Source organism: Sabethes cyaneus, chromosome 3 (genome assembly GCF_943734655.1).
Source record: "Sabethes cyaneus chromosome 3, idSabCyanKW18_F2, whole genome shotgun sequence".
NCBI lineage: Eukaryota > Metazoa > Arthropoda > Insecta > Diptera > Culicidae > Sabethes > Sabethes cyaneus.
Window position 1 is genome coordinate 78,463,046 of NC_071355.1, and position 21,855 is coordinate 78,484,900.

Genomic DNA, 21,855 nt, shown 5'->3' on the forward strand with positions numbered 1-21,855 from the left:
AGTCGCGCAATAAGTCTTAGTGTGACTCAAGTACCCAATATATGGAAAATCCTAAATTTTCGCATATGTGCTCCTGTAGTCACATATATCATTTAGGCCGAGCAAGTTAATACTTTCCTGCTTGGCCAATGTCTCAGCTACCATTTCCAATTTGCCGAATTTCATTATCAGTTGTGGGAGTCGCGCAATAAGTCTTAGTGTGACTCAAGTACCCAATATATGGAAAATCCTAAATTTTCGCATATGTGCTCCTGTAGTCACATATAGCATTTAGGCCGAGCAAGTTAATATTTTCCTGCTTGGCCAATGTCTCAGTTACCATTTCCAATTTGCCGAATTTCATTATCAGTTGTGGGAGTCGCGCAATAGGTCTTAGTGTGACTCAAGTATCCAATATATGGAAAATCCAAAATTTTCGCATATGTGCTCCTGTAGTCACATATATCATTTAGGCCGAGCAAGTTAATATTTTCCTGCTTGGCCAATGTCTCAGCTACCATTTCCAATTTGCCGAATTTCATTATCAGTTGTGGGAGTCGCGCAATAAGTCTTAGTGTGACTCAAGTACCCTATATATGGAAAATCCTAAATTTTCGCATATGTGCTCCTGTAGTCACATATAGCATTTAGGCCGAGCAAGTTAATATTTTCCTGCTTGGCCAATGTCTCAGCTACCATTTCCAATTTGCCGAATTTCATTATCAGTTGTGGGAGTCGCGCAATAAGTCTTAGTGTGACTCAAGTACCCAATATATGGAAAATCCTAAATTTTCGCATATGTGCTCCTGTAGTCACATATAGCATTTAGGCCGAGCAAGTTAATATTTTCCTGCTTGGCCAATGTCTCAGTTACCATTTCCAATTTGCCGAATTTCATTATCAGTTGTGGGAGTCGCGCAATAGGTCTTAGTGTGACTCAAGTATCCAATATATGGAAAATCCAAAATTTTCGCATATGTGCTCCTGTAGTCACATATATCATTTAGGCCGAGCAAGTTAATACTTTCCTGCTTGGCCAATGTCCCAGCTACCATTTCCAATTTGCCGAATTTCATTATCAGTTGTGGGAGTCGCGCAATAAGTCTTAGTGTGACTCAAGTACCCAATATATGGAAAATCCTAAATTTTCGCATATGTGCTCCTGTAGTCACATATATCATTTAGGCCGAGCAAGTTAGTACTTTCCTGCTTGGCCAATGTCCCAGCTACCATTTCCAATTTGCCGAATTTCATTATCAGTTGTGGGAGTCGCGCAATAAGTCTTAGTGTGACTCAAGTACCCAATATATGGAAAATCCTAAATTTTCGCATATGTGCTCCTGTAGTCACATATAGCATTTAGGCCGAGCAAGTTAATATTTTCCTGCTTGGCCAATGTCCCAGCTACCATTTCCAATTTGCCGAATTTCATTATCAGTTGTGGGAGTCGCGCAATAGGTCTTAGTGTGACTCAAGTACCCAATATATGGAAAATCCTAAATTTTCGCATATGTGCTCCTGTAGTCACATATATCATTTAGGCCGAGCAAGTTAATATTTTCCTGCTTGGCCAATGTCCCAGCTACCATTTCCAATTTGCCGAATTTCATTATCAGTTGTGGGAGTCGCGCAATAAGTCTTAGTGTGACTCAAGTACCCAATATATGGAAAATCCTAAATTTTCGCATATGTGCTCCTGTAGTCACATATATCATTTAGGCCGAGCAAGTTAATATTTTCCTGCTTGGCCAATGTCCCAGCTACCATTTCCAATTTGCCGAATTTCATTATCAGTTGTGGGAGTCGCGCAATAGGTCTTAGTGTGACTCAAGTACCCAATATATGGAAAATCCTAAATTTTCGCATATGTGCTCCTGTAGTCACATATATCATTTAGGCCGAGCAAGTTAATACTTTCCTGCTTGGCCAATGTCTCAGCTACCATTTCCAATTTGCCGAATTTCATTATCAGTTGTGGGAGTCGCGCAATAAGTCTTAGTGTGACTCAAGTACCCAATATATGGAAAATCCAAAATTTTCGCATATGTGCTCCTGTAGTCACATGTATCATTTAGGCCGAGCAAGTTAATATTTTCCTGCTTGGCCAATGTCCCAGCTACCATTTCCAATTTGCCGAATTTCATTATCAGTTGTGGGAGTCGCGCAATAGGTCTTAGTGTGACTCAAGTACCCAATATATGGAAAATCCTAAATTTTCGCATATGTGCTCCTGTAGTCACATATATCATTTAGGCCGAGCAAGTTAATACTTTCCTGCTTGGCCAATGTCCCAGCTACCATTTCCAATTTGCCGAATTTCATTATCAGTTGTGGGAGTCGCGCAATAAGTCTTAGTGTGACTCAAGTACCCAATATATGGAAAATCCTAAATTTTCGCATATGTGCTCCTGTAGTCACATATATCATTTAGGCCGAGCAAGTTAATATTTTCCTGCTTGGCCAATGTCTCAGCTACCATTTCCAATTTGCCGAATTTCATTATCAGTTGTGGGAGTCGCGCAATAAGTCTTAGTGTGACTCAAGTACCCAATATATGGAAAATCCAAAATTTTCGCATATGTGCTCCTGTAGTCACATATATCATTTAGGCCGAGCAAGTTAATACTTTCCTGCTTGGCCAATGTCCCAGCTACCATTTCCAATTTGCCGAATTTCATTATCAGTTGTGGGAGTCGCGCAATAAGTCTTAGTGTGACTCAAGTACCCAATATATGGAAAAAACTAAATTTTCGCATATGTGCTCCTGTAGTCACATATATCATTTAGGCCGAGCAAGTTAATATTTTCCTGCTTGGCCAATGTCTCAGCTACCATTTCCAATTTGCCGAATTTCATTATCAGTTGTGGGAGTCGCGCAATAGGTCTTAGTGTGACTCAAGTACCCAATATATGGAAAATCCTAAATTTTCGCATATGTGCTCCTGTAGTCACATATATCATTTAGGCCGAGCAAGTTAATACTTTCCTGCTTGGCCAATGTCCCAGCTACCATTTCCAATTTGCCGAATTTCATTATCAGTTGTGGGAGTCGCGCAATAAGTCTTAGTGTGACTCAAGTACCCAATATATGGAAAATCCTAAATTTTCGCATATGTGCTCCTGTAGTCACATATATCATTTAGGCCGAGCAAGTTAATATTTTCCTGCTTGGCCAATGTCTCAGCTACCATTTCCAATTTGCCGAATTTCATTATCAGTTGTGGGAGTCGCGCAATAAGTCTTAGTGTGACTCAAGTACCCAATATATGGAAAATCCAAAATTTTCGCATATGTGCTCCTGTAGTCACATATATCATTTAGGCCGAGCAAGTTAATACTTTCCTGCTTGGCCAATGTCCCAGCTACCATTTCCAATTTGCCGAATTTCATTATCAGTTGTGGGAGTCGCGCAATAAGTCTTAGTGTGACTCAAGTACCCAATATATGGAAAAAACTAAATTTTCGCATATGTGCTCCTGTAGTCACATATATCGTTTAGGCCGAGCAAGTTAATATTTTCCTGCTTGGCCAATGTCTCAGCTACCATTTCCAATTTGCCGAATTTCATTATCAGTTGTGGGAGTCGCGCAATAGGTCTTAGTGTGACTCAAGTACCCAATATATGGAAAATCCTAAATTTTCGCATATGTGCTCCTGTAGTCACATATATCATTTAGGCCGAGCAAGTTAATATTTTCCTGCTTGGCCAATGTCTCAGCTACCATTTCCAATTTGCCGAATTTCATTATCAGTTGTGGGAGTCGCGCAATAGGTCTTAGTGTGACTCAAATACCCAATATATGGAAAATCCTAAATTTTCGCATATGTGCTCCTGTAGTCACATATATCATTTAGGCCGAGCAAGTTAATACTTTCCTGCTTGGCCAATGTCCCAGCTACCATTTCCAATTTGCCGAATTTCATTATCAGTTGTGGGAGTCGCGCAATAAGTCTTAGTGTGACTCAAGTGCCTCCGATATATGGAAAATCTTAAATTTTCGCATATGTGCTCCTGTAGTCACATATATCATTTAGGCCGAGCAAGTTAATATTTTCCTGCTTGGCCAATGTCTCAGCTACCATTTCCAATTTGCCGAATTTCATTATCAGTTGTGGGAGTCGCGCAATAAGTCTTAGTGTGACTCAAGTACCCAATATATGGAAAATCCTAAATTTTCGCATATGTGCTCCTGTAGTCACATATATCATTTAGGCCGAGCAAGTTAATACTTTCCTGCTTGGCCAATGTCCCAGCTACCATTTCCAATTTGCCGAATTTCATTATCAGTTGTGGGAGTCGCGCAATAAGTCTTAGTGTGACTCAAGTACCCAATATATGGAAAATCCAAAATTTTCGCATATGTGCTCCTGTAGTCACATATATCATTTAGGCCGAGCAAGTTAATATTTTCCTGCTTGGCCAATGTCCCAGCTACCATTTCCAATTTGCCGAATTTCATTATCAGTTGTGGGAGTCGCGCAATAAGTCTTAGTGTGACTCAAGTACCCAATATATGGAAAATCCTAAATTTTCGCATATGTGCTCCTGTAGTCACATATATCATTTAGGCCGAGCAAGTTAATATTTTCCTGCTTGGCCAATGTCCCAGCTACCATTTCCAATTTGCCGAATTTCATTATCAGTTGTGGGAGTCGCGCAATAAGTCTTAGTGTGACTCAAGTACCCAATATATGGAAAAAACTAAATTTTCGCATATGTGCTCCTGTAGTCACATATATCATTTAGGCCGAGCAAGTTAATATTTTCCTGCTTGGCCAATGTCTCAGCTACCATTTCCAATTTGCCGAATTTCATTATCAGTTGTGGGAGTCGCGCAATAGGTCTTAGTGTGACTCAAGTACCCAATATATGGAAAATCCTAAATTTTCGCATATGTGCTCCTGTAGTCACATATATCATTTAGGCCGAGCAAGTTAATACTTTCCTGCTTGGCCAATGTCCCAGCTACCATTTCCAATTTGCCGAATTTCATTATCAGTTGTGGGAGTCGCGCAATAAGTCTTAGTGTGACTCAAGTACCCAATATATGGAAAATCCAAAATTTTCGCATATGTGCTCCTGTAGTCACATATATCATTTAGGCCGAGCAAGTTAATATTTTCCTGCTTGGCCAATGTCCCAGCTACCATTTCCAATTTGCCGAATTTCATTATCAGTTGTGGGAGTCGCGCAATAAGTCTTAGTGTGACTCAAGTACCCAATATATGGAAAATCCTAAATTTTCGCATATGTGCTCCTGTAGTCACATATATCATTTAGGCCGAGCAAGTTAATATTTTCCTGCTTGGCCAATGTCCCAGCTACCATTTCCAATTTGCCGAATTTCATTATCAGTTGTGGGAGTCGCGCAATAAGTCTTAGTGTGACTCAAGTACCCAATATATGGAAAAAACTAAATTTTCGCATATGTGCTCCTGTAGTCACATATATCATTTAGGCCGAGCAAGTTAATATTTTCCTGCTTGGCCAATGTCTCAGCTACCATTTCCAATTTGCCGAATTTCATTATCAGTTGTGGGAGTCGCGCAATAGGTCTTAGTGTGACTCAAGTACCCAATATATGGAAAATCCTAAATTTTCGCATATGTGCTCCTGTAGTCACATATATCATTTAGGCCGAGCAAGTTAATACTTTCCTGCTTGGCCAATGTCCCAGCTACCATTTCCAATTTGCCGAATTTCATTATCAGTTGTGGGAGTCGCGCAATAAGTCTTAGTGTGACTCAAGTACCCAATATATGGAAAATCCTAAATTTTCGCATATGTGCTCCTGTAGTCACATATATCATTTAGGCCGAGCAAGTTAATATTTTCCTGCTTGGCCAATGTCCCAGCTACCATTTCCAATTTGCCGAATTTCATTATCAGTTGTGGGAGTCGCGCAATAAGTCTTAGTGTGACTCAAGTACCCAATATATGGAAAATCCTAAATTTTCGCATATGTGCTCCTGTAGTCACATATATCATTTAGGCCGAGCAAGTTAATATTTTCCTGCTTGGCCAATGTCCCAGCTACCATTTCCAATTTGCCGAATTTCATTATCAGTTGTGGGAGTCGCGCAATAAGTCTTAGTGTGACTCAAGTACCCAATATATGGAAAAAACTAAATTTTCGCATATGTGCTCCTGTAGTCACATATATCATTTAGGCCGAGCAAGTTAATATTTTCCTGCTTGGCCAATGTCTCAGCTACCATTTCCAATTTGCCGAATTTCATTATCAGTTGTGGGAGTCGCGCAATAGGTCTTAGTGTGACTCAAGTACCCAATATATGGAAAATCCTAAATTTTCGCATATGTGCTCCTGTAGTCACATATATCATTTAGGCCGAGCAAGTTAATATTTTCCTGCTTGGCCAATGTCTCAGCTACCATTTCCAATTTGCCGAATTTCATTATCAGTTGTGGGAGTCGCGCAATAGGTCTTAGTGTGACTCAAGTACCCAATATATGGAAAATCCTAAATTTTCGCATATGTGCTCCTGTAGTCACATATATCATTTAGGCCGAGCAAGTTAATACTTTCCTGCTTGGCCAATGTCCCAGCTACCATTTCCAATTTGCCGAATTTCATTATCAGTTGTGGGAGTCGCGCAATAAGTCTTAGTGTGACTCAAGTACCCAATATATGGAAAAAACTAAATTTTCGCATATGTGCTCCTGTAGTCACATATATCGTTTAGGCCGAGCAAGTTAATATTTTCCTGCTTGGCCAATGTCTCAGCTACCATTTCCAATTTGCCGAATTTCATTATCAGTTGTGGGAGTCGCGCAATAAGTCTTAGTGTGACTCAAGTACCCAATATATGGAAAATCCTAAATTTTCGCATATGTGCTCCTGTAGTCACATATATCATTTAGGCCGAGCAAGTTAATATTTTCCTGCTTGGCCAATGTCCCAGCTACCATTTCCAATTTGCCGAATTTCATTATCAGTTGTGGGAGTCGCGCAATAAGTCTTAGTGTGACTCAAGTACCCAATATATGGAAAATCCTAAATTTTCGCATATGTGCTCCTGTAGTCACATATATCATTTAGGCCGAGCAAGTTAATATTTTCCTGCTTGGCCAAAGTCTCAGCTACCATTTCCAATTTGCCGAATTTCATTATCAGTTGTGGGAGTCGCGCAATAAGTCTTAGTGTGACTCAAGTACCCAATATATGGAAAATCCAAAATTTTCGCATATGTGCTCCTGTAGTCACATATATCATTTAGGCCGAGCAAGTTAATACTTTCCTGCTTGGCCAATGTCCCAGCTACCATTTCCAATTTGCCGAATTTCATTATCAGTTGTGGGAGTCGCGCAATAAGTCTTAGTGTGACTCAAGTACCCAATATATGGAAAATCCTAAATTTTCGCATATGTGCTCCTGTAGTCACATATATCATTTAGGCCGAGCAAGTTAATATTTTCCTGCTTGGCCAATGTCTCAGCTACCATTTCCAATTTGCCGAATTTCATTATCAGTTGTGGGAGTCGCGCAATAAGTCTTAGTGTGACTCAAGTACCCAATATATGGAAAATCCAAAATTTTCGCATATGTGCTCCTGTAGTCACATATATCATTTAGGCCGAGCAAGTTAATACTTTCCTGCTTGGCCAATGTCCCAGCTACCATTTCCAATTTGCCGAATTTCATTATCAGTTGTGGGAGTCGCGCAATAAGTCTTAGTGTGACTCAAGTACCCAATATATGGAAAAAACTAAATTTTCGCATATGTGCTCCTGTAGTCACATATATCGTTTAGGCCGAGCAAGTTAATATTTTCCTGCTTGGCCAATGTCTCAGCTACCATTTCCAATTTGCCGAATTTCATTATCAGTTGTGGGAGTCGCGCAATAGGTCTTAGTGTGACTCAAGTACCCAATATATGGAAAATCCTAAATTTTCGCATATGTGCTCCTGTAGTCACATATATCATTTAGGCCGAGCAAGTTAATATTTTCCTGCTTGGCCAATGTCCCAGCTACCATTTCCAATTTGCCGAATTTCATTATCAGTTGTGGGAGTCGCGCAATAAGTCTTAGTGTGACTCAAGTACCCAATATATGGAAAAAACTAAATTTTCGCATATGTGCTCCTGTAGTCACATATATCATTTAGGCCGAGCAAGTTAATATTTTCCTGCTTGGCCAATGTCTCAGCTACCATTTCCAATTTGCCGAATTTCATTATCAGTTGTGGGAGTCGCGCAATAGGTCTTAGTGTGACTCAAATACCCAATATATGGAAAATCCTAAATTTTCGCATATGTGCTCCTGTAGTCACATATATCATTTAGGCCGAGCAAGTTAATACTTTCCTGCTTGGCCAATGTCCCAGCTACCATTTCCAATTTGCCGAATTTCATTATCAGTTGTGGGAGTCGCGCAATAAGTCTTAGTGTGACTCAAGTGCCTCCGATATATGGAAAATCTTAAATTTTCGCATATGTGCTCCTGTAGTCACATATATCATTTAGGCCGAGCAAGTTAATATTTTCCTGCTTGGCCAATGTCTCAGCTACCATTTCCAATTTGCCGAATTTCATTATCAGTTGTGGGAGTCGCGCAATAAGTCTTAGTGTGACTCAAGTACCCAATATATGGAAAATCCTAAATTTTCGCATATGTGCTCCTGTAGTCACATATATCATTTAGGCCGAGCAAGTTAATACTTTCCTGCTTGGCCAATGTCCCAGCTACCATTTCCAATTTGCCGAATTTCATTATCAGTTGTGGGAGTCGCGCAATAAGTCTTAGTGTGACTCAAGTACCCAATATATGGAAAATCCAAAATTTTCGCATATGTGCTCCTGTAGTCACATATATCATTTAGGCCGAGCAAGTTAATATTTTCCTGCTTGGCCAATGTCCCAGCTACCATTTCCAATTTGCCGAATTTCATTATCAGTTGTGGGAGTCGCGCAATAAGTCTTAGTGTGACTCAAGTACCCAATATATGGAAAATCCTAAATTTTCGCATATGTGCTCCTGTAGTCACATATATCATTTAGGCCGAGCAAGTTAATATTTTCCTGCTTGGCCAATGTCCCAGCTACCATTTCCAATTTGCCGAATTTCATTATCAGTTGTGGGAGTCGCGCAATAAGTCTTAGTGTGACTCAAGTACCCAATATATGGAAAAAACTAAATTTTCGCATATGTGCTCCTGTAGTCACATATATCATTTAGGCCGAGCAAGTTAATATTTTCCTGCTTGGCCAATGTCTCAGCTACCATTTCCAATTTGCCGAATTTCATTATCAGTTGTGGGAGTCGCGCAATAGGTCTTAGTGTGACTCAAGTACCCAATATATGGAAAATCCTAAATTTTCGCATATGTGCTCCTGTAGTCACATATATCATTTAGGCCGAGCAAGTTAATACTTTCCTGCTTGGCCAATGTCCCAGCTACCATTTCCAATTTGCCGAATTTCATTATCAGTTGTGGGAGTCGCGCAATAAGTCTTAGTGTGACTCAAGTACCCAATATATGGAAAATCCAAAATTTTCGCATATGTGCTCCTGTAGTCACATATATCATTTAGGCCGAGCAAGTTAATATTTTCCTGCTTGGCCAATGTCCCAGCTACCATTTCCAATTTGCCGAATTTCATTATCAGTTGTGGGAGTCGCGCAATAAGTCTTAGTGTGACTCAAGTACCCAATATATGGAAAATCCTAAATTTTCGCATATGTGCTCCTGTAGTCACATATATCATTTAGGCCGAGCAAGTTAATATTTTCCTGCTTGGCCAATGTCCCAGCTACCATTTCCAATTTGCCGAATTTCATTATCAGTTGTGGGAGTCGCGCAATAAGTCTTAGTGTGACTCAAGTACCCAATATATGGAAAAAACTAAATTTTCGCATATGTGCTCCTGTAGTCACATATATCATTTAGGCCGAGCAAGTTAATATTTTCCTGCTTGGCCAATGTCTCAGCTACCATTTCCAATTTGCCGAATTTCATTATCAGTTGTGGGAGTCGCGCAATAGGTCTTAGTGTGACTCAAGTACCCAATATATGGAAAATCCTAAATTTTCGCATATGTGCTCCTGTAGTCACATATATCATTTAGGCCGAGCAAGTTAATACTTTCCTGCTTGGCCAATGTCCCAGCTACCATTTCCAATTTGCCGAATTTCATTATCAGTTGTGGGAGTCGCGCAATAAGTCTTAGTGTGACTCAAGTACCCAATATATGGAAAATCCTAAATTTTCGCATATGTGCTCCTGTAGTCACATATATCATTTAGGCCGAGCAAGTTAATATTTTCCTGCTTGGCCAATGTCCCAGCTACCATTTCCAATTTGCCGAATTTCATTATCAGTTGTGGGAGTCGCGCAATAAGTCTTAGTGTGACTCAAGTACCCAATATATGGAAAATCCTAAATTTTCGCATATGTGCTCCTGTAGTCACATATATCATTTAGGCCGAGCAAGTTAATATTTTCCTGCTTGGCCAATGTCCCAGCTACCATTTCCAATTTGCCGAATTTCATTATCAGTTGTGGGAGTCGCGCAATAAGTCTTAGTGTGACTCAAGTACCCAATATATGGAAAAAACTAAATTTTCGCATATGTGCTCCTGTAGTCACATATATCATTTAGGCCGAGCAAGTTAATATTTTCCTGCTTGGCCAATGTCTCAGCTACCATTTCCAATTTGCCGAATTTCATTATCAGTTGTGGGAGTCGCGCAATAGGTCTTAGTGTGACTCAAGTACCCAATATATGGAAAATCCTAAATTTTCGCATATGTGCTCCTGTAGTCACATATATCATTTAGGCCGAGCAAGTTAATATTTTCCTGCTTGGCCAATGTCTCAGCTACCATTTCCAATTTGCCGAATTTCATTATCAGTTGTGGGAGTCGCGCAATAGGTCTTAGTGTGACTCAAGTACCCAATATATGGAAAATCCTAAATTTTCGCATATGTGCTCCTGTAGTCACATATATCATTTAGGCCGAGCAAGTTAATACTTTCCTGCTTGGCCAATGTCCCAGCTACCATTTCCAATTTGCCGAATTTCATTATCAGTTGTGGGAGTCGCGCAATAAGTCTTAGTGTGACTCAAGTACCCAATATATGGAAAAAACTAAATTTTCGCATATGTGCTCCTGTAGTCACATATATCGTTTAGGCCGAGCAAGTTAATATTTTCCTGCTTGGCCAATGTCTCAGCTACCATTTCCAATTTGCCGAATTTCATTATCAGTTGTGGGAGTCGCGCAATAAGTCTTAGTGTGACTCAAGTACCCAATATATGGAAAATCCTAAATTTTCGCATATGTGCTCCTGTAGTCACATATATCATTTAGGCCGAGCAAGTTAATATTTTCCTGCTTGGCCAATGTCCCAGCTACCATTTCCAATTTGCCGAATTTCATTATCAGTTGTGGGAGTCGCGCAATAAGTCTTAGTGTGACTCAAGTACCCAATATATGGAAAATCCTAAATTTTCGCATATGTGCTCCTGTAGTCACATATATCATTTAGGCCGAGCAAGTTAATATTTTCCTGCTTGGCCAATGTCCCAGCTACCATTTCCAATTTGCCGAATTTCATTATCAGTTGTGGGAGTCGCGCAATAAGTCTTAGTGTGACTCAAGTACCCAATATATGGAAAAAACTAAATTTTCGCATATGTGCTCCTGTAGTCACATATATCGTTTAGGCCGAGCAAGTTAATATTTTCCTGCTTGGCCAATGTCTCAGCTACCATTTCCAATTTGCCGAATTTCATTATCAGTTGTGGGAGTCGCGCAATAGGTCTTAGTGTGACTCAAGTACCCAATATATGGAAAATCCTAAATTTTCGCATATGTGCTCCTGTAGTCACATATATTATTTAGGCCGAGCAAGTTAATATTTTCCTGCTTGGCCAATGTCCCAGCTACCATTTCCAATTTGCCGAATTTCATTATCAGTTGTGGGAGTCGCGCAATAAGTCTTAGTGTGACTCAAGTACCCAATATATGGAAAAAACTAAATTTTCGCATATGTGCTCCTGTAGTCACATATATCGTTTAGGCCGAGCAAGTTAATATTTTCCTGCTTGGCCAATGTCTCAGCTACCATTTCCAATTTGCCGAATTTCATTATCAGTTGTGGGAGTCGCGCAATAGGTCTTAGTGTGACTCAAGTACCCAATATATGGAAAATCCTAAATTTTCGCATATGTGCTCCTGTAGTCACATATATCATTTAGGCCGAGCAAGTTAATATTTTCCTGCTTGGCCAATGTCCCAGCTACCATTTCCAATTTGCCGAATTTCATTATCAGTTGTGGGAGTCGCGCAATAAGTCTTAGTGTGACTCAAGTACCCAATATATGGAAAAAACTAAATTTTCGCATATGTGCTCCTGTAGTCACATATATCGTTTAGGCCGAGCAAGTTAATATTTTCCTGCTTGGCCAATGTCTCAGCTACCATTTCCAATTTGCCGAATTTCATTATCAGTTGTGGGAGTCGCGCAATAGGTCTTAGTGTGACTCAAGTACCCAATATATGGAAAATCCTAAATTTTCGCATATGTGCTCCTGTAGTCACATATATTATTTAGGCCGAGCAAGTTAATATTTTCCTGCTTGGCCAATGTCCCAGCTACCATTTCCAATTTGCCGAATTTCATTATCAGTTGTGGGAGTCGCGCAATAAGTCTTAGTGTGACTCAAGTACCCAATATATGGAAAAAACTAAATTTTCGCATATGTGCTCCTGTAGTCACATATATCATTTAGGCCGAGCAAGTTAATACTTTCCTGCTTGGCCAATGTCCCAGCTACCATTTCCAATTTGCCGAATTTCATTATCAGTTGTGGGAGTCGCGCAATAAGTCTTAGTGTGACTCAAGTACCCAATATATGGAAAATCCTAAATTTTCGCATATGTGCTCCTGTAGTCACATATATCATTTAGGCCGAGCAAGTTAATACTTTCCTGCTTGGCCAATGTCCCAGCTACCATTTCCAATTTGCCGAATTTCATTATCAGTTGTGGGAGTCGCGCAATAAGTCTTAGTGTGACTCAAGTACCCAATATATGGAAAATCCAAAATTTTCGCATATGTGCTCCTGTAGTCACATATATCATTTAGGCCGAGCAAGTTAATATTTTCCTGCTTGGCCAATGTCCCAGCTACCATTTCCAATTTGCCGAATTTCATTATCAGTTGTGGGAGTCGCGCAATAAGTCTTAGTGTGACTCAAGTACCCAATATATGGAAAATCCTAAATTTTCGCATATGTGCTCCTGTAGTCACATATATCATTTAGGCCGAGCAAGTTAATATTTTCCTGCTTGGCCAATGTACCAGCTACCATTTCCAATTTGCCGAATTTCATTATCAGTTGTGGGAGTCGCGCAATAAGTCTTAGTGTGACTCAAGTACCCAATATATGGAAAAAACTAAATTTTCGCATATGTGCTCCTGTAGTCACATATATCATTTAGGCCGAGCAAGTTAATATTTTCCTGCTTGGCCAATGTCTCAGCTACCATTTCCAATTTGCCGAATTTCATTATCAGTTGTGGGAGTCGCGCAATAGGTCTTAGTGTGACTCAAGTACCCAATATATGGAAAATCCTAAATTTTCGCATATGTGCTCCTGTAGTCACATATATCATTTAGGCCGAGCAAGTTAATACTTTCCTGCTTGGCCAATGTCCCAGCTACCATTTCCAATTTGCCGAATTTCATTATCAGTTGTGGGAGTCGCGCAATAAGTCTTAGTGTGACTCAAGTACCCAATATATGGAAAATCCTAAATTTTCGCATATGTGCTCCTGTAGTCACATATATCATTTAGGCCGAGCAAGTTAATATTTTCCTGCTTGGCCAATGTCCCAGCTACCATTTCCAATTTGCCGAATTTCATTATCAGTTGTGGGAGTCGCGCAATAAGTCTTAGTGTGACTCAAGTACCCAATATATGGAAAATCCTAAATTTTCGCATATGTGCTCCTGTAGTCACATATATCATTTAGGCCGAGCAAGTTAATACTTTCCTGCTTGGCCAATGTCCCAGCTACCATTTCCAATTTGCCGAATTTCATTATCAGTTGTGGGAGTCGCGCAATAAGTCTTAGTGTGACTCAAGTACCCAATATATGGAAAAAACTAAATTTTCGCATATGTGCTCCTGTAGTCACATATATCTTTTAGGCCGAGCAAGTTAATATTTTCCTGCTTGGCCAATGTCCCAGCTATTATTTCCAATTTGCCAAATTTCATTATCGGTTGTGGGAAATTTCGTTTGAGGTGGACAGTCTTGCATATTTGGTTTAGTTATTTGTACTCTTTCTTTGAGAAAATCATTTTGGTAGGTAAGTTCCGGATTTTAGTTTTAGTGTCCGCCACATCAAAGATTAGCGCTGTCAAATTAGTTCGTTTGTGAAATATTTCAACCCGCGAAATATTCCATTTTGGTAGGTCCGCGGTTGGGTAGGTAGTTTCCCTCAAGTCTCTAATAGCCAAAATCTTAAAAGTTTAAAAAAAATGATAAACACAAACACTGACTTTTCCAACATCAGCCGCCGCCTACGGTACTAGACGCACGCATACATTGCTATCGATGGCCTCATTGATAAAAAGATGACCAGTGATCCGGAAAGTAACACCACCGAATTGAGCCATCACATCCGATACCAGTACTGCCATAATCGGCCACCGTATCGTAAATCGAAGAAGCCGACTGCCGTAAAGGTAAGAGTAGTTCCTTTCCCTCTCGAAAAAATTTCAAGGTCTGCTAGCAATGGCATGGCAGTGTAGTGTTTTGATTGTTCGATTCTCTTGTGTCCGTTCTTTCGCAGGTCTACTCAGTGGCGAACGAATCCCGGCATTTACTCGTCTTTGGTGTTCCCCAGATTAACTTGCTCCGAGAGTTAAAGGCTGAATTTCGCCGTCACGGTACGGTTCAGTGCGTAATTAATATTACGGACAGCATTAAGGCTAGCGGAAGTTGTAAGTACTCTTCTCCTAACTCAATGGTTGAATTTATAAATTTATGTTGACCGCATGTCTGTAACTTTTGAGCGAGAAGTTACTAGATATTCTGGGCCTAGTAAATATCAATGTTAGAATTATGCTCTCGGTCTAGCAATGAAACAACCATTTTTTTCGTTCGCAGTGCAAGTTGAGGCTTTCACCGACGTTTTCCATGTAAAATTTGAGAAACTAGAAAAAGCTCGTCAAGCTAAAAAAGCTTTGGATGCTAGGAACTTCTACGGCGGAATACTGCATATTTCATATGCTCCGGAAAAGGAATCCTTACAGGAGTTGCAAGAAAAATTGTCTCAACGGAGAAAAGAAGTAAATTTTAGGATTCAAAAGAATCGGCTGAGTGAACAGAAAAATTCGGAAAGTGATCGAGTAAGAAAGTTAGAGGAAGAGGACCTAATTGAAACGACTACAAAGAAACGCATGAAATTGTGAACGTGCATTCAACACTTTTGGTTGCACTGCTGCAAAACAATAGAAATTCTGTAACTGCCATCAGCAGAAAGAAAACTTTATCTCTTACGCATTGTCAAATTGCATGTTGATTGACTGATTTCTGCAACAGAATCATGAAGATTCCTAAAGAGGTAATATAAAAGTTAAGCTAATTTACAGAAATTCAAAAGTCTAAGCAACAACGTTCTTTTGTTTCCCTAGGTTCAGTGCAGAACGTGCTCGCAAGTGTTTTGCTGCGCCAAATGTCGCGAGAAACACGAAGACCAGAATCATAAGGAAATAAAAGCAATTCGGCAAATTTGCTACATCTGTAACAGTCGACCGTTTCCGCTGAGAATTGATACCAAAATAACACCAAGCAATTTGCTTATCGAACACATCCTAAAGGAACACTTGCCCTTACGCTGCAACCGATGTACCAAGGTGAGTTGAATGCCGTACTGATCGTTTTTAGGTTATTACTTATGATTCTTAATCTATCTCCTGTTTTAACGTGGTTTTGGTATCAACTATTATAAATTCATAAGGTTTGGTTTGTTTTTCTTATAGTTAACCTTACCGACCGTTTGCCTGTACGTTTATTAGCGTGGCATAATGTGCCAAATGCTTATTAACTCGGAAAAATAAAATTAATAATATCAAAATCATAACATTACACCCATGAAATGTTCCATATAGATAGAATCAGTTACCTAAATGGAATCAACGAGGAAGGCTTCATTTGCTTTAAATATGATTCTAAATATTCGCGTAACAATTCGTTTTGATTGTTGTAGATATTCCACACGGCTGCTGATTTCAAATCGATATCTCGCTGTTTAACTAACAATGATCGGGGCGAAAGTGGTGCTCCAGATGTTGTCTGTCAGTTAGAAGGTAGTGACACCAAAATAACAACTATAAAAGAGGTAACTATCGAAAATGTCAATATTCCCGTGCAGGAATTAGAGAACAAAGAAAATGTGAACGACAACTGCAGCGTCGACTCGTCCGATCATTCAGCTGAACACAAAGGAGAAGTTCGTCAAACAGCTATCAAGATTGTGAAAGCTTCTACCGCAACATTGGGCACACCGCAGATATCCAAAGAAGTTCGAGCCATCAGCGACCCGATCGAGGACATTGGTGACATAAACAAAGCTATGTTAACACCTCTGTCCATGATCAACTTGCGTTGGAAGCGAAAAAGTCGGCAGAGCTTCGATAGTATGCTGTGCACTACATCTAACATATCCGCTGTGAATGCTTCTTCGGAGGATGGACCATTTAGTCCCAACAAGAAGTTGGTTCGAACCACTTCCACTCCGATGATGCATGGCTGTTTATTAAATAGGAAAACTATGGTGAATGAATCCTACACAAGTGCAATAGGACACATGTCCAGCATTCGTCACAGCAATAGCAGTAGTGAATCTGAATCTAAGCCAGGAGATCCTACGCCGCCATCATCAGCTTCCTATGAAATACCTCCTAAACTTCGTGGCATGCATCGGAGCCGGTCACGAGTATTAGCCACACCTCTGAGGCAGGTTATGTCAAAAAGTATCCAACGGGCGATTGCACAACATGGTTATTATTCCAAGATACTGGCTCCGAGGACACAGCGCAAAATGAGCTTCAATTCGACTAACAGCAGTGGCCTAAATAGCACTTCCGATTCGTCTTTGCGAGAGGCAGCATTGGATCTTCGTACGACTCCGGTATTAAAACGAGCTTCCAGCGAATCAGCCGTCACCAGAATTCCAGAATTCGGCCCACACAGAACTACCAAACTAGTTTGCTCTCCTAAAAAGATAAACGAAGAATCGTCATGGGCTAAAGAAGCGAGTTCTAATTATCACGATGCGCGGCAAACTTTGGAAACTAGCAGCGAAATAATCGATCAGGAAAACCGCGATAACCAGCGAATAGACGAAGAAAGTTTGATAGTCCATCGCAGAACAGAATCGAAAACATCTCACAATTACCAGGATACTCCGAAGGTGACTGGTGGAATTCTGAAGAAAGCTATCACATTTGCGACACCAGAAATGTCACGACTTAAAAAATGCACAGATGATGACTTAGAGGAAGATAAAGATGAAATTTGGGCAACCCCCTGTGCCGTTCCGCGGAGTTTTAGTTGTTCCGCGCTATTAGATTCGCGTTTAGATTCAATTATGACCGAAGATAATAGCGAGGCCTCCGGCTCGGATGATGTATTCATGCCCCCATCAAAGACTATATCCGCTCAACAGCATAAACTAGTTTCACAACCAATACCCAGCACAGGAAGATTATGGACAATAGTGACAAACGTTGTACGTCTTGCGAGCCGTAGTGACATCCAGGACGAGTTCACCGCAACGGGATCCGCCGCGTCTGGTAGCTCAGAGGGGGATGGTAAAGTTTCGTCTACTTTGTTGAAAAAAGCAGCTTCTTTCGCCGGATTTTTGAAGGATCACTTCCCAGTTCCGCGGGCCATTCGATCGCAATCACAGCGCAGTAATTCTTCGTCCGGGTCGGAGGAATTTGCGGTACCGCGCAGTCAGGAAGCAGGAACTAGTCTCAAACGGCGACGAACCGCTTCACGCTACACCCGGCCGTACGAGTTCATGGGCAATCCTGTCGCAACTCATGGACTCACCGGTTCCAGTCCACTGGCTAAAAGAGTCAAACGAATTCAAGGAAGACAACCTATCGAACGCATGCGAAGTAACAGCAGAAGCGGCAGCAGTGCAAGCGATATTTAACGATCGAGTGAGCCAATTTATGGAGCACAGTTTTGTTTAATACCAAAGTGAGAGCTCAAATTGTTGTGGAGCTATTTTCGGCTTCCTTTAACAGTAAACAATCATGTTAGGAATGTTATATGAAGCGAATTGATAATAGTATTGCTTATAATTCTTGCTATATAGTAGATGTAAAGTGCCATTTCAATGTCAGCTTGTGTTGTAAGAATAAATTATATATTCATATCTCTGAAATTCGCGAAAAAATTATTGAGAAAAAAAATGTGGGTAGAGGGATGCCTGGTTATGAACAGTATAGCATTGCTCTTGCTGTTCTTATAGTAACAGTGCTATTATTTGTACGGTGAAATTTTATGTATAAAAGTCCGAAGTCCGTTTAGTATGATTGGAAACGTTCTTATATAATCGGGGTTTTTCTTACCATATGCACAGCTTGTAATATTTTCGCATTTTTTGGAAAGTAATGCTGCAAAACGTATAACAAATGAAACTTCGTGTTTTTTATAATCATAGATTTATTGTAATAAAACTTATGTCCACTATTGGTAATCAGTTTATAGTAGAAATAGGTAAAATGCTTCGCAGTTTATTTATCGTTGCCCTATGGAATGTTAATAAAATATATATAAGTTCAGAGCAGTTGATTCGTTTATAAAAAAGATTTGTTCACTCTCGTCGCTGTTTATTGTCTTCGGTATTTAACCGTTTTAACTACTTTCGGATTCCCCAAATTAAACAAAGGACTGTCGGATGCAATTTAATACTCATTGCTTGCGAGACAGTTAAAAGAAAACCGTCTAGAAGCCTGCGTTCTGCATGCATAGCCTGCGCCGCTTTATAGGTAGATGCGCCTCAAATCCGTAGGCGAAGTGATCATACTACACTGAGGGCAGAGCTTTTTTGCTCCCAAAGTGTGCAACCAGCATTCCTCGCAGTACACATGCCAGCAACAGATAGACACGACCGGTTTCCGGAAGTCGTCCATACAAATCAAACATTTCGGTCGATTTAGTATGAACCCTTCGTATTCGCGAATTTTTGATTTAAGAGATTCAACTATCTGATCTCCGTTTTCGTCCTTATTCTCGCAGGATGTCGCAGGAACATGCTGCTGTGAGAAACGAACGGCTGAGTTTCTGCTGGTTCCTTCGCAAGGATTATCTGTATCGGATCTTTTAACGGTTACTGGTTCATTTGCCATTACTAAGCCTCGTAGATAGGAGTCTTTATATCGATGATCAGCCATAGGATAAATTACATCTCGCTCAGAGTATTGCGGTGGCCCGTAGATCTGTGTTTCATCCCCGTCGACGTTAAGTTCATCGTCTGTGTCCTCAGCATTAGTTACTCGAACAGCAGTGCTCGCCAGAGCACCTGTTTGATGCAGCATACTAGTTGCGCGAACTCGTGTATGTCCGGCCCATTCATACACCTCAAAGGTCTCGCCTTCTACGTCAATGCTTATATCGTCGTCGTCAGAATCATTGGGTCTTGACGAAACTCCATTTCCGTTTACTTCTGATTTCCTAAGACATACTTCTACATGAGACGACAGGTCCTCTGAAACCGTTTTATTGCATACGGGACAATTACTGTCTTCTGTTTTACGCTTTCGGGTCTTCATCTATAATTAATAAAATCTATAATTATACAAATATCACACTTAAATTATTAAATAAACCTTCAATCTAGCTTGACGATTATTCTTAATCTTCTGATAGGTTCCCCAGCATTCCTCCGGACTTACTGCTACAGCTGTTTCTGCTAAATCATTCGCAACATGCCCATTGGTAGCTCCCGTATCATTACTTGTTTTGGTCCCATAGACACTACCGCTCGGACCGGCTACTGGCGAAGCCCTATCAGTGACCGTAGCATTGTAACTTGCACTAGCATTGGAAGCATTTTTCCGTGGTTTAAGAATTCTATCAAGGCGTTCCACCTCCAGTGCAAAATGCTGATCAATCTCATTGGGGCGCAGCGTGACACCGCAAATTGGACAACAAAGGGGATCCGTTTTTGGTTTCCTTTGCCGAATAAAATTTCCGCTGCCGCCTTCTCCATTCTCTTCCGTGCTGTGTTGATCCATTGTAAATGATTTAAGGTTATCTGGCAGAGCATTTAGGCATAATCCATTTTGATATATAGTTTAGCTTTGCAATATAGAGCACAATTCTACTTAAACAATAAAAATATGTGTATGCTACAGTTCTGAAAAACGCCGCCTGCAATTATTGTTTGTTTTAAGAATTTTGGGCACCCGAACATGGAATGCAATTATTAATTTGACATCTGTTAAGTTTTGCAAACCAACAGCAAATTTGATTTAGCACTGGGTCAGTTCATGAACAGAACTCAAACTCATAACCCCTTATAGGGCTGCTGAGCTGCACTCTTAAATGATTCTACCTGTAAATTGGTCGGATTTAGTTAAAGTTAGGTTGAAACTACTCAAAATGCCCTTAAAGTGTACAAACTCAGATTTTGAGTAGTTTTTCAACCAAAAAATTGGTAGTAGGAACTTAAAATTGCGTTATTTGTCATAGAGAATAATTCAATTATTGGTAGCAAGTAGCCAAAATTGGTTGAAATTTTTACCCAAAGTTTGAGTTTGTACACTTTAAGGGCATTTTGAGTAGTTTCAACCTAGCTTTAACTAAATCCGACCTATTTACAGGTAGAATCATTTAAGAGTGTGACCTATAGAAATACTCAGAGGTGAGAAATACGCGGAAGCAGGCATCTTGGGAGCAGAGATGCCAGAAGTGAAGACATGTCTTCATTTTGAAGACATTTTTGTTACAAAAAAGTGAAATGTCTTCACTTGAAGACATGTGAAGACATGTCTTCACCATGCAGTTTAAATGGGCTGAAAGCCGAAGGAAGACAAATGAAGACATTTTTCCTTGATTCGTGAAGATTTTTCAAAAAATCACCTGGCATCCCTGCTTGGGAGCCAATCGAGCAGCGAGAATAGTCAAAAGGGAGCCAATCACGGGGCGAATCACTTCAAAATTAATAAATATATTAAATATATTTATGCATATTTACATACTTTTACCCGGGTGCTAAATATATTTCCCGACATTGTTGAATTTTACGAAAGTTTCCACCTTTTTCATACAATCTTGAGCTGTCAAGTCCCATAACAGATGTGGCAAGAGTTGGAGTGGATACATTTAAAATAGTAAATACATTTATTAATATTAATCACATATTGAATATTTGTGCTGGAAGTGATTTACCCCGTGGAGCAGGGATGCCAGGAGATTTTTTGAAAAGTCTTCACAAATCAAGAAAAATGGCTTCATTTGTCTTCTTCCGGCTTTCCAGATTTTTTTACCCATTTGAATTGCATGGTGAAGACATTTCAAAATAAAAGTCTTCTTTGTAACAAAAATGTCTTCAAAATGAAGACATGTCTTCACTTCTGGCATCTCTGCCGTGGAGCCAATCGAACACGCATACCACAGACAAACAGACGAGACACTCGCGTTAATTTTATCGTCCAATCAAAAACCAATCATTTTTCAAAAAAAGCATGTTTCGCAACATGACCACACCGCGGCGCGCGAGTGTTGCTTCGAGTTTTCAGTATAAAACCATACAAATGTAAAAACCCTACAGCGTAAAACCCTGCAAATGCAAGCTACTCCGCAACATGCATAACA

General features: G+C 40.1%; 3 protein-coding genes across 3 annotated transcripts in view; 2 read left to right on the top strand and 1 right to left on the bottom strand.

Moving 5' to 3' along the window:
* The window catches only part of LOC128739162 (RNA-binding protein 48), a 36,568-nt gene extending 21,014 nt beyond the window's left edge, over window positions 1-15,554 (top strand). The window contains exons 2-4 of the mRNA XM_053834585.1: window positions 14,531-14,702; window positions 14,810-14,960; window positions 15,127-15,554. Of these exons, the coding sequence (XP_053690560.1) occupies window positions 14,592-14,702; window positions 14,810-14,960; window positions 15,127-15,431 (567 nt within the window). The 5' untranslated portion in view covers window positions 14,531-14,591 and the 3' untranslated portion in view covers window positions 15,432-15,554. The remainder of the gene's footprint in view (window positions 1-14,530; window positions 14,703-14,809; window positions 14,961-15,126) is intronic.
* Window positions 15,477-18,372, top strand: LOC128739161 (mitosis initiation protein fs(1)Ya). The gene is made up of 3 exons (XM_053834584.1): window positions 15,477-15,583; window positions 15,654-15,875; window positions 16,229-18,372. Exons 1-3 carry the CDS (start codon window positions 15,566-15,568, stop codon window positions 18,182-18,184), a joined length of 2,196 nt encoding a protein of 731 aa, XP_053690559.1. The 5' UTR covers window positions 15,477-15,565; the 3' UTR covers window positions 18,185-18,372.
* Window positions 18,373-18,739: 367 nt separating this feature from the next.
* On the bottom strand, window positions 18,740-20,375 carry LOC128743219 (E3 ubiquitin-protein ligase Rnf220). Its single transcript, XM_053839753.1, has 2 exons — window positions 19,866-20,375; window positions 18,740-19,808 (listed from the first exon to the last, which is right to left on the bottom strand). The coding sequence occupies exons 1-2, from the start codon at window positions 20,271-20,273 to the stop codon at window positions 19,020-19,022; spliced, it is 1,197 nt and encodes a 398-aa protein (XP_053695728.1). The 5' UTR covers window positions 20,274-20,375; the 3' UTR covers window positions 18,740-19,019.
* Window positions 20,376-21,855: the final 1,480 nt, after the last annotated feature.